At 34.5% G+C, this 18,975-nt stretch overlaps 2 protein-coding genes across 2 annotated transcripts in view; both read right to left on the bottom strand.

Annotated features, from left to right (window-relative positions):
* Window positions 1–366: 366 nt before the first annotated feature.
* On the bottom strand, window positions 367–767 carry LOC111701220 (uncharacterized; the record flags this gene model as incomplete). Its single annotated transcript, XM_023472403.1, is given in 2 exon segments — window positions 367–487; window positions 691–767. Coding segments are annotated over 2 exon segments (198 nt in total), but the record flags the coding sequence as incomplete, so codon positions are not given.
* A 12,539-nt stretch (window positions 768–13,306) lies between these two features.
* LOC111701228 (calmodulin) overlaps window positions 13,307–18,975 on the bottom strand; it is a 5,687-nt gene continuing 18 nt past the window's right edge. Inside the window, exons 1-6 of the mRNA XM_023472415.1 lie at window positions 18,865–18,975; window positions 18,781–18,808; window positions 17,292–17,363; window positions 16,431–16,508; window positions 14,891–14,985; window positions 13,307–13,598 (exon numbers count right to left, since the gene is read on the bottom strand). The exon at window positions 18,865–18,975 is cut by the window's right edge and continues 18 nt beyond it. Of these exons, the coding sequence (XP_023328183.1) occupies window positions 13,521–13,598; window positions 14,891–14,985; window positions 16,431–16,508; window positions 17,292–17,363; window positions 18,781–18,808; window positions 18,865–18,960 (447 nt within the window). The 5' untranslated portion in view covers window positions 18,961–18,975 and the 3' untranslated portion in view covers window positions 13,307–13,520. The remainder of the gene's footprint in view (window positions 13,599–14,890; window positions 14,986–16,430; window positions 16,509–17,291; window positions 17,364–18,780; window positions 18,809–18,864) is intronic.

Here is an 18,975-nt window from a genome sequence, read left to right as displayed (position 1 = left end):
TCACCGGAATATAATGGGTTTAATAAAAAACTCAGTTTTATATTAATAACTTTACTGGTTTCAACGTAGGAGGGATATTTATTGTTTTGGGATTCATTATCTTTTGACGCAACAAAAATTAAACTAAAATATTCTTTAAAATTTGTTATTTCAGCCGGACGAAAAATCCGACCAATCAACCGACTGACCAATTAACCGTCTGACCAACCAACCGTCAGAACAATTTTCCGTTCAATCAATATACCATCGGACCAATCAACCGCCCCTCTATCAACCTTCCAACTTATCAACCATCCGACCAATAAACCGTCCGACTAATCAATCATCCGACCAATATACCATCCGACCAATAAACTGTCCCACTTATCAACCGTCCAGACTATCAACTATCCAACTTAGCAACCGTCCGACCAATCAACCGTCCTACCAATCAACCCTCCGACCAATCAACCGTCCAACTTATCAACCATCCAACTTATCAACCGTCCTACCAAACAATCTTCCAACCAATCAACCGTCTGACCTATCAAGAAACCGACCAATCAACCGTCCAACTTATCAACAATCCAACTTATCAGCCATTCAACCAATTAATCTTTCGACCAATCAATCGTCCGACCAATCAATTGTCTGACCAATCAATCGTCAGACCAACCAACTGATTGACCAATCAACCATCCCAACAATCACCCGTCCGACCAATCAACCGTCCGACCTATCAACTGTCCAACCTAGCATCAGTCCAACTTATCAATCGTCCGACCAATCAATCATCCCATAAATCAGCTGATTGACCTATAAAACGTCCGACCAATCAACCGTCCGACCTATCAACCGTCCAACTTATCAACCGTCTGACCAATCAACAAACTGACCAATCAACCGACTGACAAATCAACCGACTGACAAATCAACCGACTGACAAATCAACTAACTGACCAATCAACCATCCAGCCTATCAACCGTCTGACCAATCAAACGTCCAACCAATCAACCGTCGGACCTATCAACCATCCGACCAATCAACCATCCAACTGATCAACCGTCCAACCTATCAACCTTCCAATTTTTCAATCGTCCGATAAATTAACCCTCCTACAATTCAGCCGTCTGACCTATCAAATGTCCGACCAATCAACCATGACCACTCAACCTTCATCCCCATCAACAGTCCGACTAATTAACCTTCCGGCCAATCAACCTTCCAATTTATCAACAGTCCGACCTATATATCGTCTAACCAATCAACCGTCCGTCCAATCAACCATCCGACCAATCAACCCTCATACCAATCAACCCTCAGACCAATCAATCGTCCGACCAATCAACCATCCGACATATCAACCCTCCGACCAATCAATCGTCCGACCAATCAACCTTCTGACCAATCAAGACTATATTTTAAGACAGAAAACCATATTCAAATTTAGTTTGTTATTTTAAATTTGTAATTGGTCGCCATTAAAGTGTTTTGTATATATTATTATTCAAATTTGGATTGATTTGGAGGGAGATATGCGGACCAGGGCTGCTTGATGTCTCCTGCTAAACTCTTATGTGATAGATAGATAATTTCTCCGGTCACTTGCCGACCAATATAGGAGACGTCAAGTTGTCGACCAATATTGTTTATCGAAGGAACGGCCTATGTAGTATGTACGACAGTTTGTTGATGACAAACTATGATGACATTGAAAAGTTGACGAATATAAAGATGAAATATAAAATATAAAAATGCAAAATAATTAATCTGGTTTGATCCTGCATTAATCTGGTTGGATCCTGCATTAATCTGGTTGGATCCTGCATTAATCTGGTTGGATCCTGCATTAATCTGGTTGGATCCTGCATTATCATGGCTTGTTGCAAGCAATAATATATTTAAGTACACTAAGGAAGGGTCCTAAGGGTGGCTCAATATAATTTTCATACAGTGAGATCCATAAAACTGTGGAATGAGAAGACGATATTTAATCAATACTGTGAGTATTTGATGCTGTTTTAAACAAATAGTTTAATCATTTGCATGATTATCAACTTACTATATGGTGAAATGGGTTCGTTAACACTGCACAATTTCTGTAGCATATTCAATCTTATATTGATCTTGATGATTTCTTGATCTTGATGCTTTTCTTGATCTTGATGCTTTTATTGATCTCGATACTCATAAATTGTTCTCGATGTTTCTCTTGATCTTGATGTTTCTCCAGATCTTGATGCTTCTCCAGATATTGATGCTTCTCCAGATATTGATGCTTCTCTTGATCTTGATGCTTCTCTTGATCTTGATGATTCTCTTGATCTTGATTCTTCTCTTGATCTCGATGCTTCTCTCGATATAGATTCTTCTCTTAATCTTGATGCTTCTCTTGATATATATTTCGAATGTAACGTCAGAACCGAAAAGTTATCCAAAAACATTTTGACTACTTCCTCTGGCAACTTTTCATCTATCTTGAAGCTTTCACAAATAAATTTCTTCTTATTCTCATCTGTAAGATGATATGATTCTTGAATATCTTTCATTTCCGCTAATGTTTTATTATCATCTTCATGATTCTTCATGTCTATAGCGGTATACTGCCTGACAAATTATAATCATTCTCCGGAAGTACTAATTCTCTGCCTGCTTCTTGTTCTTCTGCTAGCATGGATTCTACAAGATCCTCATTTTTTCAATTCTCCTGTACTCGTACTTTCCCTAATTTAGCCCTTCCAGCAGGAATGGGCACTTTCTCTCTTACTTCCAGTATATGATTCACAGTAAGGATTTTCTCTGCTTTCTTTCCTATTTTATCTATCTTCTCTTCCTTACTCATAACTGGGAATGGAGTGTCTGTTATATTACATAACCGGGTTAATCTTACCTGACTTATACTTCTATATTGCTTCGTGTTCTGAACAGAAATTGTCACTTCCTGTTGCTCTACGGTATTTATTACACTTCTATCTAACCATGGTATACCTTATTNAATTGCAGATAAAAACAATGTACATTGTACATTTTAAACATAAGAATGATAATAAATCAGGTAAAAGGTAAGGAGGAGGTGAGGGAGTATAAAGAAAAGGGAGGATACTCAGCGTAAGGGTTGGAACAGAGGGTAACATAAGTTATTAGAATCATGTTTATGAACTACAGGGTGAAGAAGATAGTAAAGACTAAGTTTATCCACATGATACACAGTTTTTTTTTTTACAGATATAATTTGCATAACTATCTAAATAGATCTTTGCGACTTTTCTTTTGAACGATTTTGCAGATTTAGTTTCTTTAAGTCTTTCAACTGGTATTTTTGAAGTTGGGCTTATTAAGAAATCTACAATGCAATATACTGTACACTGTACAGTATAAACAGTATACTTTACAGTGTACAGTATATTGTACAGTGTACACTATACTGTACAGTAGTCTCTAAATCTTTATTTAAATTTAGCTTGTCTGGGTGTCTGTTTGTTTGTTCGTTTGCTTGTATCCAATAAACGTCAAAACGGCTGAATCGATCGGGCCCAAATTTTGTGTGGGACCTCACGTGGCCCCAGGTAAGGTTTATGGCCAATCAAACTTTAAATATGTAATCTTAAAATATTCTTATCTTAAATTATTTTAAAATATTTGTTAAAATTTGAAAAAAAATATTATGAAATCCGCAAATTAAAAAAAATTATTTATACTGTTCAAAGACAAGATGCTTACAGATAAAGCCACAATTAAAAGTTGAACAAGAAGATGGGCGAATGACGAATGACTTGATAAACGTAACAACTGACTGAACGAGAGGATGAGAGTGAGAAAGGATTGAGTTATAGGATGAGGCTGAGGGCAGAGTATAAGGAGGAGGGATGAGTAGGATAAGGGGAGGAAGGGATGAGTAAAATGAGAAGGAGGGGATGAGTAAGATTAGGAGGAGGAGGGATGAATAGGATGAAGAGGATGTAGGAATGTAGTAAATACCCTACTCCATAACGGTTTCTAGAACCCGTTTCTATCTAGGTACAAATCAGTTTCCCAGTTATCAATGTCTAAACCTGGACACAATCTCGTCAGCTATCGATGTCAACATGGACACTAGCTTGTAAACTATCAATGCCAAACCAGTGGGCATTGATAGTTGGCCCAGGAATTGTCTGAACTAACCTAACCCTGAAATAATACATAAAATATTTTTTCCCATTTTGACCCTTTGTCGTTTTACCCTTTGTTGCCTATTTGTCGTTTGACCCTATGTTGTTTGACCCTTGGTCGTTTGACCCTATGTAGTTTGACCCTAAGTTGTTTGACCATAAGTCGTTTGACCCTATGTTGGTGAACCAAACCTATAGGCACAATAAGCTATCAATGTCCTCTAGACACTAGCTCATAACTATCAATGCCAAACCAATGTGCATGATCTTCAACTCTTTTTACTAATTAGCACATTTTTAGCTATATTGACAATGTACAACGTAATTTATCTAGATTTACTATGTATTTATTACAGGGAGAATATAGTATAAGGATGAGAGATGAGTAGGATAAGAAGTAGGAATGAGTAGGATAAGGATGAGGGATGAGTAGGATGAGTAGGAGGGATGGATGAGTAGAAAGAGGAGTAGGGAGGGATGAGAAGGATGAGAAGGGGGGAGGGATGGGGAGGATGAGGAGGAGGAAGGGATGATTAATTTATCGAGGAGATAAGTAGGATAAGGAGGAGGGATGATTTGGATGCGGAGGAGGAGTAGGTGGAGGGAGGGATGAGAAGGATGAAAAGGAGGGAAAGATGAGTAGAATAAGGAGGAGGGATGAGTAGGATGCGGAGGAGGAGTAGGTGGAGGTAGGGATGAGAAGGAGGATAGAGGTGAGTAGGATAAGGAGGTGGAGGAGGAGGAAGAGAAAGAGAAGGAGGGAGGGATCACGAGGAGAAGAGAGGGATGAAAGATAAATATAAAATATGGTAGAAATAACACTGAATATTGTCAAGTGTTTCCTTAGAGTTTAATAAAGCATAAAATATAGAATATTCAACTTTAGAGGATAGCCAACCTCGTTTATCTATCTATCTATCTATCTATCTATCTATCTATCTATTTATCTATCTATCTATCTATCTATCTATCTATCTATCTATCTATTGATAAGGGGAGGGTTTAAGAGTAAAGGTTAAGGGTATTCTGGAATCAATCATTTCTAAACCCTCAATCTCATTTATGATAGATAGATGGATGAACGGATAGATGGAAGGATGGATAGATGGTAGGATGGATAGACGAAAGGATGGATAGATGGAAGGATGCATAGGTGGATAGATGACAAGATCGATATATGGATAGATGGATAGTGAAAGGATGGATATATGGATAGATGGATAGATGGATAGTGAAAGGATGGATATATGGATAGATGGATAGATGGATAGTGAATAGATGGATAGATGGATAGATGGATAGTGAATAGATGGATAGTGAATAGATGGATAGTGAAAGGATGGATAGATGGATAGATGGATAGTGAATAGATGGATAGTGATGGATAGTGAATAGATGGATAGTGAATAGATGGATAGTGAAAGGATGGATAGATGGATAGATGGATAGTGAATAGATGGATAGTGAATAGATGGATAGTGAATAGATGGATAGATGGATAGTGAATAGATGGATAGTGAATAGATGGATATATGGATAGATGGATAGATGGATAGATGGATAGATGGATAGTGACCAGATGGATAGATGGATTTAGAATGATTAAGTAGATAGTAATCTAAATTCTAGATCTGGATAAATAATTCGAATAGGGTTGAGTAAAAATGATGATGATTTAACAAAACTAAGCAATTATTTTCTTACTTTGACATGTAAAAGAATAATACCTACACACTGCAAACTAGACAGAAGTGTAAAACTTATACGACATCACTGGTACGAATTTGTGACCTCGCAGCTCCTCTCGTTTGGAATTTACGAGAAAAGCTATTTTTTTTGGTTACATTGCATATAAGAATTACAAAACTTTCTCTTCTTCTCAATAGTTCTTTAACAAGAACTTAGTTATGTTTCATAATATTTAATATTTTCTAAATCATGCTACTTTTTAGGTAAGATAGTGTTTTTTACACTCTCTAACTGAAAGAGTAGCGAAAAATTTATATTTTTTTGAAAAACAAATCCTAAGAACTATTGAAGGTCAACCCCGACCGAAATAGATTTTCAAAAATTGTGGATCTAACACTTACTTTATTTACTCTTTAAGGTTTGGATCATGCATCAACACCGAATTTTAAAAGTTAAACAATTTATTTGATTTTACTTTGAAATAATAAGAAATTAAAATAATGTTTCTTGACTAGACAAAGGATTATTTAAATAATTAAAGAATTAAAATACTTTCTCTCTCTTCTTTTTAATCCTTACCTCTCACAAAGATAGATATAATTTTAACTAGTTGGATAGAGAGAAAGATGAATAGATAAATAGAAAGAAATTTGAATAGATAGATAAATGGATAGATAGATAGATAGATGGATAGATGGATAGATGGATAGATAGATAGATAGATAGATAGATAGATAGATAGATAGATAGATAGATAGATAGATAGATAGATAGATAGATAGATAGATAGATAGATAGATAGATAGATAGATAGATAGATAGATAGATGGATATATCTATGTATGTATATTGTACATTTAAAGTAAACTACACTGTAAATAATAAACATGTGTGTAGATAGCTAAACTACATTATATCTATCCTTGCTAATCTTATAAATATGTAACATGACTGTCTCAATCATGTGATATAGATAACAAAGCAGTAATTGTAATTACGTCTATTAACTTTAACTAGTAACACAAAAACCTCAAATACATTAGTTAATATAGAAACTCCGCTTTGATTACAGTGTACCAGGTATTTGGCATAGATTGACTGAGAGCTTGTTTGATAGCAACACTTGTGTCCATGTGTTACATTTAGATCTCGATTAATAGCTTGTTTGATAGATACGCTTGTGTCCCTGTGTTACATTTAAAGCTCAATTAATAGCTTTTTTGATAGCTACGCTTGTGTCCCTGTATTACATTTAGAGCTGGATTAATAGCTTGTTTGATAGCTACGCTTGTGTCCCTGTGTGGCATTTAGAGCTAACAAAATCATGCCCAATGGTAGTGGCGTTGATAATTCACTGGATTTTAGCCGTGCGGATCGTTTCCTGTTTGATTTTGATAGCAGACATGTTGTAACGGTTGTACAAGGATTGATACAGTTTTGGACGAAGTTTTAAGAGTACGGCATTTACTACATGTATACCTAAATACAAGGACAGATAGATATATGAATATATCTATGTTTAACTAAATGCTATAATAGATAGATAGATAGGGGGATATATTTATGTATCTATGTATCCCTAAATGGCTGAAAGGCTATATATTGTCCAAGCCTGGGAATGCAAATTGTAAGCATATCTGTGAATGCAACAGTCTGCTTCTACATCCATAATCTCAGTACACTCAATCTATATTATAATAGGAGGGGGGGGCTCCCACCCCTCTTCCCCTTAATCCTATTGATAGCTGTGAGCAATCCATCAAAATACAATTCTATCGCTACCTTTATCTCCCTCCCCCCTGAACCCAAAATTATAAAATACAGGGGTATTCATCATACAAAGGTTAGATCTCTGGCAATCTATTATTTTAAAAATAACTTAAAGCACTTTTTATCTCTGTTTTATTGTAACAAATGAATATATATATATATATATATATATATGTATGTATATACTTGTGTTTAAGAAGATTGTGGCTTTTTCACTGATATGCTGTATATATATATATATTTATATATGTAAGTATTATTGAGCAACTTTTGTATTCAAATCGGAAAATAAGTCAAAGTCTGACAATCAGATTTCTTGTATTGAAAATATTCCAAAATTTAGGATCATGTTCAGGGTTCAAGATCATGTGCTTATTTAAGTTCATGTTCGCGCCATTTCATGTTTTTGTTCATTTTCATCTTTGTATTCATGTTCATTTTCATGTTTGTATTCATGTTCATTTTCATCTTTTATTTTCATCTTTGTATTCATGTTCATTTTCATCTTTGTATTCATCTTTGTATTCATGTTCATTTTCATCTTTGTATTCATGTTCATTTTCATCTTTGTATTCATGTTCATTTTCATCTTTGTATTCATTTTCATTTTGTATTTATGTTCATTTTCATCTTTGTATTCATGTTCATTTTCATCTTTGTATTCATGTTCATTTTCATATTTGTATTCATGTTCATTTTCATCTTTGTATTCATGTTCATTTTCATCTTTGTATTCATGTTCATTTTCATATTTGTATTTATGTTCATTTTCATCTTTGAATTCATGTTCATTTTCATATTTTAACTCGTTCAGGTTCATGTTTCTAGTATGTCAATGTTATATTGAAATTTACAGATTGTATATGTTCATGCTAGGCTATGGATTGGATTAAGCTTCCTGCAATATAGGTTTAGTTTTAGGTTCAGGTTCACGTTAAGGACCAGGTTCAGGTTCAGGTTCAGGTTTAGGTTTAGGTTCAGGTTCAGGTTCATGTTCATGTTCATGTTCATGTTCAGGTTCAGGTTCATGTTCATGTTCATGTTCATGTTCATGTTCATGTTCATGTTCATGTTCATGTTCATGTTCATGTTCATGTTCATGTTCATGTTCAGGTTCAGAATTAGGTTCAGGTTTAGGTTCAGAAATGAATTTACCCAAAGTCTGATTCATCAAATATGATTTAAACTGTCATGTCAGTCCTATCAAATNAGACCACGGTTATTGTGATAAAAATTTAAAAGATAATTAAATAAAGTCGCATCCTTTGAAACCAAAAAGAAGTTGAGTTCTTGTCACAAACGCTGATGTTTCAACGCCTATATCTTTGCAACACGATGTCGTACAGATTGCATAGATATGGAGATGAACATATTTGAGTAAGTGGCAAGACCTCAGTTCCTTTGGATATAATCAGACCATTCGATAAAAAGAAACAACTTTTAATAAAAAAAAATCTTCAAATTCAAACAAAATCTTTTTCCTTAGTCCGACGTTGTACTGGTCTGACGTTTGTACAGGTCTAACGTTTTAGGTCCGACGTTGGCACTGTTCGACATTTATACCAGTCCGAAGTTTGTAGTAGTCCGACGTTTGTATTGGTCCAACGTTTGAACTGTCTGACGTTGGCACTGTCCGACATTTATACCAGTCCGACGTTTTTACTAGTCCGACGTTAGTTCTGGTCAGACGTTTGTACTGGTCTGACGTTTGTACAGGTCCGACGTTGGCACTGTCTGACATTTATACCAGTCCGACGTTTGTATTGGTCCGACGTTTGAACTGTCCGACGTTGGCACTGTTCTCAGGATCAGGTTCAGGTTCTGGTTCAGAATTAGGTTCAGGTTTAGGTTCAGAAATGAATTTACCCAAAGTCTGATTCATCAAATATGATTTAAACTGTCATGTCAGTCCTATCAACAGAGCAGAGTAGAGAAAAAATCACGAAACCTCGTTATAACTCTCTAAAAACCAAGAAGATAAAAGAGCAAGAAAAATACAAAAAAGGAAAAGGAAAATTAGAAGAAAAAGTCATTATAAAGGAGAAAAAGAAGATCTAGAAAAAGCAAGAAAAATACAGAGAAGGAGACCTAGAAGAAAAAGTTAAACAAAAAGGACAAAAAGGAAAACAAGAAGAACTAGACCAAAAAGAAAAATGAAGAAGACCTAGAAGATGAAAAATAAGAAAAAAGTTAAACAAGAGACCAAAAAGGAAAACAAGAAGTAGATGAAGTAGAAAAAATGTTATCAAATAAAGACGAACAAATGCAAAGAACATAGCAAACAAGCAGAAATCGAAAAGTACAAAACAAGAAGAAAGAAAGCAAAGAGTAGAACAAAACGTTGAGGAATTAGATCAAAAGAAAATCACAAACTCTATACAAGAATATAATAATCAAGGAATAGAACAAGAAGAACAAGAAGAAAAAGAAGAACAAGAAGAACAAGAAGAACAAGAAGAACAAGAAGAACAAGAATGACTTCTTCTGATGTAAAGAGAACACTGAAGGGATTATTATAAATGAAAAGTGTTGAAGGATTGAGGATTAATCCTGACAACATGGGATTAAGGAGAAGGATTGAGGAGTTGAGAAAAAGTGTAGAAACGATGACAAAACTAGACAAATAACGAGGGGAGGGAGGGATTAAACTAGAGGAGGGATTAAAGAGAATATTGCTGTTATTTCAAGAGACCTTCCTTTTTCAGTGGGTCATGCTTGATTCGCAACATTTTAAAGGTCTCAAGCTCTCAAGCATTAATCAATGAGAATTTTGCCAATTACTTCTTTATAATTAAAGCTAACAACAAATGCTTTATAGTGTTAAAATGTACATGTAAAGCATAAGTGAGTTAGAGCGGTAAAAGCTCAAGGTTTATTCCGAGCTATTGAGCTCATCCTGATTACATCTTAGCTCTGGGTCTGTATGAGGACTGAAGGGGTTACAGTATATCTAATTAAATTTTGCCTACAGTCCCTTTTCAGAGACGTCGAGGGAAAGGGGGGAGTTGGGAGATGGGGGAGAGGGTAGGGGGGAATAAAAGGGTGGGGAGGGGAAATAAAAGGGTGGAAAGGGAATGGTGGATTTAAGTGGAGGAATTAATGGACTATAGCAGCAGTAAAATGGAGGATCAATTGCATATAAATTGAAATAATTAAAAATATTGAAACCCTCCCCTTCTTCATTAAAATGGGAGGTTTACCATTTATGCGGGAAAGGTAGGGAGGTATAACTGAAGATAGAAGGACAGTACTTTTGTGAACAATTGAAGACAATATGCAAATGAAGGAATAAATCACCTATAAACCCCCTCATTTTTTAGGCTTAAGGAACAAACTTTAACTCATCAATTATATTTAGACTTATCAATAAAACTTAGACTTATCAAACATGTTTACACATATCCTTCGGACTTTGATTGAATTCTAAAAAAGACCACGGTTATTGTGATAAAAATTTAAAAGATAATTAAATAAAGTCGCATCCTTTGAAACCAAAAAGAAGTTGAGTTCTTGTCACAAACGCTGATGTTTCAACGCCTATATCTTTGCAACACGATGTCGTACAGATTGCATAGATATGGAGATGAACATATTTGAGTAAGTGGCAAGACCTCAGTTCCTTTGGATATAATCAGACCATTCGATAAAAAGAAACAACTTTTAATAAAAAAAAATCTTCAAATTCAAACAAAATCTTTTTCCTTAGTCCGACGTTGTACTGGTCTGACGTTTGTACAGGTCTAACGTTTTAGGTCCGACGTTGGCACTGTTCGACATTTATACCAGTCCGAAGTTTGTAGTAGTCCGACGTTTGTATTGGTCCAACGTTTGAACTGTCTGACGTTGGCACTGTCCGACATTTATACCAGTCCGACGTTTTTACTAGTCCGACGTTAGTTCTGGTCAGACGTTTGTACTGGTCTGACGTTTGTACAGGTCCGACGTTGGCACTGTCTGACATTTATACCAGTCCGACGTTTGTATTGGTCCGACGTTTGAACTGTCCGACGTTGGCACTGTTCGACATTTATACCAGTCCGACGTTTGAACTAGTCCGATGTTAGTACTGGTCTGACATTGACGTTGGCACTGTCTGACATTTATACCAATCCGACATTTGTACTAGTCCGACGTTAGTACTGGTTAGACGTTTGTACTGTTCGACGTTGGCACTACCCGACATTTATACCAGTCCGACGTTTGTACAGGTGCGACGTTGGCACTGTCCGACATTTATACCAGTCCGACGTTTGAACTAGTCCGATGTTAGTACCTGGTCTGACGTTGGCACTGTCTGACATTTATACCAATCCGACATTTGTACTAGTCCGACGTTAGTACTGGTCAGACGTTTGTACTGTCCGACGTTGGCACTATCCGACATTCATACCAGTCATTTATACCAGTCCGACGTTTGAACTAGTCCGACATTAGTACTGGTCCGACGTTTGTCTTAAGTTTGTACCGTCCGATATTTGTACTTGTACATATCAGAAAATTTGACACTTAGACATATTAAAAAAAATCGAAATTTATAAACAAATCTAGACTTATGAACATACTTAGACTTATCAAACAAACTTAGACTTAACAAACAAACTTAGACTTAATAATGTCAACTTTTATGAACAAAATAATTCTTTCTATTTGTATTTTTTTCTCGAGCAAATACTGGGTCTACGGAGCTGATACGGAAACAGCTACAGCGCTATTAACAGTTCTTCAGACACAGGGAATACAAAGATTATACAGCTTTGTAATAATTTAGAATTTAATTGGAATATCAACATGTTTCTATGTGAATAAAAATATTTAATCTAAGACCTTTGTTTCTAATTAGGTTTAAATACATATTTCTTTGCACCCCCATCCCTCCCCTCCAATCTATTCCCGGTTTTTGGTTAATCTCTTACGATACCCTCCTTCATCCCGTCTATAAAAAGAACAAAGAACATTGATTCATGGTTTAAATAATTCTCCTGAATATGCTGCTATAAACCATTAACGATAATTTAAACTTCCCTTCTACAAAATAATACTAAATACAACAGAAAATACTGTTCTTAAAGTATAGTATAGTATATAGGGTAGATCATTCGTTTTAAACAAAAGCGTTATAAAAATGGTTACAAAATTCGCACCTTTAAAAATAGAAGTCTACCTTATCAATAAATAAATAAATGATTAAGCTACGTCAAAAAACCCTTTATCTCTCGTTTTGTTTTGTTTCGTTTTGATTAGAAATATATTGAAAATCACTTATTTTAAAATATTTTTCTTATTTTACATAATTAGCCGAATATAAACTTTATTTTATTGAGCAAACTATTTAAGGCACACAGGGTTAATTTTCATCACATAGAGAGTTAGAGGTTATATATTAACAACAACATTATAATCAAAATCATCTTTCCAAAATGGACAATGAAGGAGGATTTAAAAAATTGAATTTGCGCTCCTGCTGAACAAATATGCACCGTAAAAACGTCTGGAAGGTCTCAAATGAATCCTAACAATGGAATTGAGTTTTTGCCACAAACTCATATTTTCTAATCTTTATATCTTTGCAACCTGATGGTGGAAACCCTTGATATTTCAAACTTAGGCTATTTGATCTAAAAGAATTCATAGTTTAAAATATCTAACGTCTACGAAATTGGGTTGCAAAGATTTAGGTATTAGAAAATCAGAGTTTGTGACAAAGACTCAATTCCTTTCTTTCGAAAACTGAAATTCTCAGTTCAACTACCATACATTGCCGGTCACTCCTTTAAGCGATTTATTTGTAATTATTTCATGTTTAGCAAGCTGTAAGGCACACAAGGTTAATTTTATCACACACCATTATTAACTATAATAAACATGTTTTTATAAAAAACATCAAAATGGGAAACTGTTTAAATGCAAATAGAAGTAAAAATTCTAAATACTTTCTAAGATTTCATAATTGCTTTAAATTCTTCTAAACTTATTTTCCCATCCTTGTTGGTGTCCACCATCTTCATTACTTCCTGTAGTAAACATTTCATAAATTAAAGGGATTCTACACGAATTTCAAATGAAACTTAATTTTCAAAATATGGAGTGACATGTCTGATTCACATCTGTAAAAATGATGAAGAAATTCATGTTTTTTCTCCTTGTAAAGTTGTAAATTGATTACTTTAACTATTTGTTTCTCATTTAAAATTACCTGTGGTTTTATGCAATGCAGAGACAGAGACAATCAGGAAAATTGTTAAAATTTAACCCTTTTCCAGATAGAAAAAAAACCGGAATCTTCCTTACTGTTGCTCAGACATTGGTTGAAAGGGTAGCTTTATGAATCCCTCTCTATTAATTGAGAGTTTTGATTAAAACATTGACAAAAAAGTTACTTTTTAAAGATTAAAACAAAGAGTTTAATAATTTGAAGCTTTTTCTTTGTTTTTAAAGTCGAATTTTCTAGAAGCTGTTTATCAATCGGAGGATTTCTGATACTCAGTTTAACCTCTCAATCCATCAGAGGGATTTCTGGACCAGGGAATTTATCGAAGAGACTCCAAACATTATTTTAACCTGAGAGTTTGTCGGAGGGATTCTTAAACTTACCTTATGACCTGATAATTTGTCGGAGGGATTCCTAAACTAACCTTGACTTGTGAATGTGTCGGAGGGATTCCTAAACTTACCTTATAACCTGAGACTTTGTCGGAGGGATTCCTAAACTAACCTTGACTTGTGATCTTTCGGAGGGATTCCTAAACTTACCTTAACCTGAGAATTTGTCGGAGGGATTCCTAAACTTACCTTAACCTGTGATTTTTCGGAGGGATTCCTAAACTTACCCTAACTTGTGATTGTGTCGGAGGGATTCCTAAACTTACCTTAACCTATGAATTTGTCGGAGGGATTCCTAAACTTACCTTATAACCTGAGAATTTGTCGGAGGGATTCCTAAACTTACCTTATAACCTGAGAATTTATCGGAGGGATTCCTAAAGTAACCTTGACTTGTGAATGTATCGGAGGTATTCCTAAACTTACCTTATAACCTGAGAATTTGTCGGAGGGATTCCTGAACTAACCTTGACTTGTGAATGTGTCGGAGGGATTCCTAAACTTAACTTATAACCTGAGAATTTTTCGGAGGGATTCCTAAACTAACCTTGACTCGTGAATGTGTTGGAAGGATTCCTAAACTTACCTTAACCTGAGAATTTGTCGGAGTAATTCCTAAACTTACCTTAACCTGTGATTTTTCGGAGGGATTCCTAAACTTACCCTTAACTTGTGATTGTGTCGGAGGGATTCCTAAACTTACCTTAACCTGTGAATCTGTCGGAGGGATTCCTAAACGCTTAAGCAGAGCTTTTACTTCATCCGGGGATAGAGAACTGTCATGGTTCGTGTCGAATACTGGCTCAATCAATCAATGTATAAATTCGAGGACATTATCTTTACTATATTATTATAAAGATTTATTCACACACAAAGATATACATACGTCATACATATATAAATGGTGCAGTTTAAATTGTTAAGATTGTAAAATCATTGTCTTCATAAGCGTCGTATGCATATCATACATGTTTTTAGGGGTTTGTGGGGCTAAGGAATTCATTTTCGGGGTTATTTTTTCTCACGGAGTAGTCATGACCTCTCAGGAGGTCATCGGTAGTACAAATGAGGTTATTTCCTGTGATATATATAATATTCTTAAAATATATTGATATTTATACCAAAACAAAAAGTTTTAAAAATGTAGGTGAATGGCCTGTTCAGATTTGAAAAATTCCCAAAAATGATAAAGTTATCACCAAATAAGTGTTTAACTACAGGTGGGCCTTTGGGCGTTTTAACCCCCCTTTGAAGGACGAAGGGGGTGTAAATGTTTATATTCTTGTTTTCTATTTTTGTAGGAGAAACAGCGCCAAAGATGTTTCCTGTGCATTTAGATTTGAAATTGTCATAAAAATCCTATGCTTTTTGGACAAATTTTTTATCAAAAATCTTAATATAAAGATAGAAAAAAAAAAAATTTTCTCTTTTGCTAATTAATTGGTATCTAAGGGAGGATAAACTGTATGGTGGCTTAACAAGAGTAAAACTACTTCTTCATTCTACTATATGTTTTACCTGTATATTTAATTACAATTTTTTAGAATCTGGTCAGGGTAAAATCTTGCAGTGTTTATGTGAAAAGGCTAATAAAGAGCCTAAAAAGTATCGTACTGACTAAATAAGAACAGTTTTGAAGTTCTCTCGATTTCTAGTTTTAGTAACAAACACTCTCTGGTCCAAAAATATAAGTTGGATTTTAAAGGTATTGAATACCCATGGCCCTTTGTGCAATGATTAGAAAGCTACTTTAGTTTTATGATTTATTTGGGAGGAGGGGGGAGTCCCCCCCCCTCCTCCATCTACTTTAATATTGTGCACAGTGCAATGTCCAGAGTCCATAACAACGAGTATAATAAAGTTCTGTGGGAAAAATCGAAGAAAACATTTTTATTAAAACCATTACGGCATTTTTTCCACAAAAGTATAATTCTTCATCATATTCTTTCCAGTTTTGTATTTGAAATACACATTAAATATGGCATTTTAAATCCAATTATGAAGTTTCAAATATTTATTAATTTCTTGGAAAAATTTTGCCATTTTTACTTTCTGTGAAATCTCAGTCCAGAAACAAAATCAAATTAAAAATTTTAATTAAAAAATTAATAATTATATTTTTAATGGAAACAGGTCTTCGAAAAAGTATTTTGGTTTCCGATGAAAAAAGGATTTGCATTGCACACGGACATGACAACTTTTTGAATTGGGGTAATTCAATTTTATTTTTTTAATTGATTTTCCTTCAAAAGCTTTCTGCAATTCAGCATCCTCGTCCTCCTTCTCCATACCCTTCATCATTTCAGTAAACTCATCAAAATCTAAGAAAAATCATATTTTATTTACAATTGTTCCTTTTTTCAGACCGCTCGTTAACGTTCGGCTTGTTATGTAACCGTTCAAAATTATCTATGAACGGCACTTTCACTTGAGCTAATATAAAAATTAACGATAAAAGAATGTTGCTCTGTATCTTATAAACTCTCCAGTCAAAACAACTTTGTCCGAGTTAATGAGAGTTAAGAAATTAGCATTAGCATTAGCAGGTTGAATCCAGGACCCGGAGTCAGATCTGAATTTCTTAGAAGATTCCCTTTTGTATCTGTTCCTTCCGCATGGAATAATTTTCCTGTTGAAATACCGCAGTTCGAATCTAAAAACATTTTTAAATCTGCCTCTAAACCTATCTTATTGTCATTTATAAATTACTGGGGTTCACTTGTAAAAGACTAATGTGTCCTTTTATTTTATGCATATTCTGATATACATTATTTCTTTGCAGTTAATATTTGATTTGATTTGATTTAATTTTATATTTCTAATATTATTAATAAAATCGAAAAAAAAAATAATTAAACGGAGACAAAAGTTTAAAGATATCTCAAAAATGAATTGAATAAAATATATTAAGATTTACAATTAATTACAAATTCAAGTGTTCAAACGAAAGACAAAAAATGTTGATCAAAAGAAAAACAACAAAGCACAAACTTAACGAATTATGTACATGAATATTAGGAGTTTAACGGAAAGAAAACAAAGAAAACATGCAGAGTGGAAAAGAAACAATAAAAATAAGATTGAAATAAAAAAAATTCTGCCACCTATTTTTCCATCCTCGTTAGCATCGACATTATGAATGAGATCAGCGATCTCGGTCTCGGTCGGGTTCAAACCTGTCACGTGACTAGTCTTTCTTTTTTTAATCATAAACTTTTCAAAGTGGTGATTCAGCATATATTGATATCAGAGGTTGGAACTGTAGTGTTTAGTATCGTTAATCTTGAGAGCTTGATCTTGAGTCCTGATATCCATTGTAGGCACTTTTAAATTTGACGATAAATGCTTGATCGCTGCAGCTAGGGTAAGAATACTGAGAAATATCAATCGGAAAATAAAATAATTTGTCTGAATAAAATCAAGATTAATGCTTCATCCAATAATTTGACGTTGTTAGGATACATTTTAAAGTCGTTGAACCATTGAATTTTTGTGTGTGAAATAGCCGAATTTTATGCTTACTACCAGTATAAACAATTTTGCAGAGAACATTTTATTCAAATAATTGTCTTGGTTGGTTTTAACTCTCATTTACTCTTCAAATACTAAATAGGCCATAGACTTAAAAAAAAGTATAAAAGAGAATCCGTCAAACTCGATAAAAAAAAAGTGAGCTTCTGCTTTTTTGTAAAAAGTCTTACTTTCTTTTTCTTGCAACTAAAATCGTGGTCCGGAATATATTTGAGTGTGTATCACGTTTCTAGTATTTTACGCACAATACAAGATAAAAAACATCCGTTTTTTCTTTTTAGTATTTCAGGGTCTAGGGTTTAGAAGCATGCAAAGGGTTAAGGGTGTATAGGGGTGTTTATTAGGGTAATTAGTGTGAAAGTGAAATAAGAGAACTTTGATTAGAGTAGGGTTCAGAGTTTATATGAAGTACAGGAGTACACTAGGGTGAAATATTAATGAGTACATCAGTATATATGAAGTACAGGAGTAAAGTAGGGTGAAATATTCATGAGTACATTAGTAAATGAAGTACAGGAGTACAGTAGGGTGAAATATTCATGAGTACATTAGTATATGAAGTACAGGAGTACACTAAGGTGAAATATTCATGAGTACATCAGTATATGAAGTACAGGAGTACACTAGGGTGAAACATCATTAAATATTTTTGTTGTCTCCCCTCATCTCATCTCAAGCTTCAAGCTGAACATTGGATGAGAAAGAAGAGGAGGATGAGGAGGAGGAGGAGGAAGGGAAGGAAGATGAGAGAAAGGAAGATAAGGGGAAGGAAGATGAGGGGAAGGAAGATGAGGGGAAGGAGGATGAGAAGGAGGAAGATGAAAAGGATAAGGGGAAGGAGGATGAGAAGAAGGAAGATGTAAAGGATAAGGGGAAGGAGGATGAGAAGAAGGAAGATGAAAAGGATAAGGGGAAGAAGGATGCAAGGAGGAATTAATTAAGAAGTATTCAAAAGTGAATGTGGTTGTGAATAGTTTAATGGTTTATCTCACTGCAAATATAATAGTATAATACACAGCAATCAGTAATTAAACAACTAAAAATATTTCAAAAGAAATTTTCCTAACGACTCCATAAACGCCAGAACTTCCTGAAAAAGTAAATATTAAATAAAAATATTTTATCAGTTTGATTTTTTGATCTCACCTCGCTGGAAAGTCTTCCGTCTCCATTTTTGTCCAAGAATTCGAATGCTTTCTTCATTTCCACCATTTTCATTCCCGCCAAAATTTTCTCCGCCATTTTGAATGTTGTCTG

The sequence above is a fragment of the Eurytemora carolleeae genome, unplaced genomic scaffold, assembly GCF_000591075.1.
Source record: "Eurytemora carolleeae unplaced genomic scaffold, Eaff_2.0 scaffold175, whole genome shotgun sequence".
NCBI classification, from domain to species: domain Eukaryota; kingdom Metazoa; phylum Arthropoda; class Copepoda; order Calanoida; family Temoridae; genus Eurytemora; species Eurytemora carolleeae.
The sequence above is the reverse complement of the archived record's forward strand: the minus strand, read 5'-3'. Positions and strand labels throughout refer to the sequence as shown.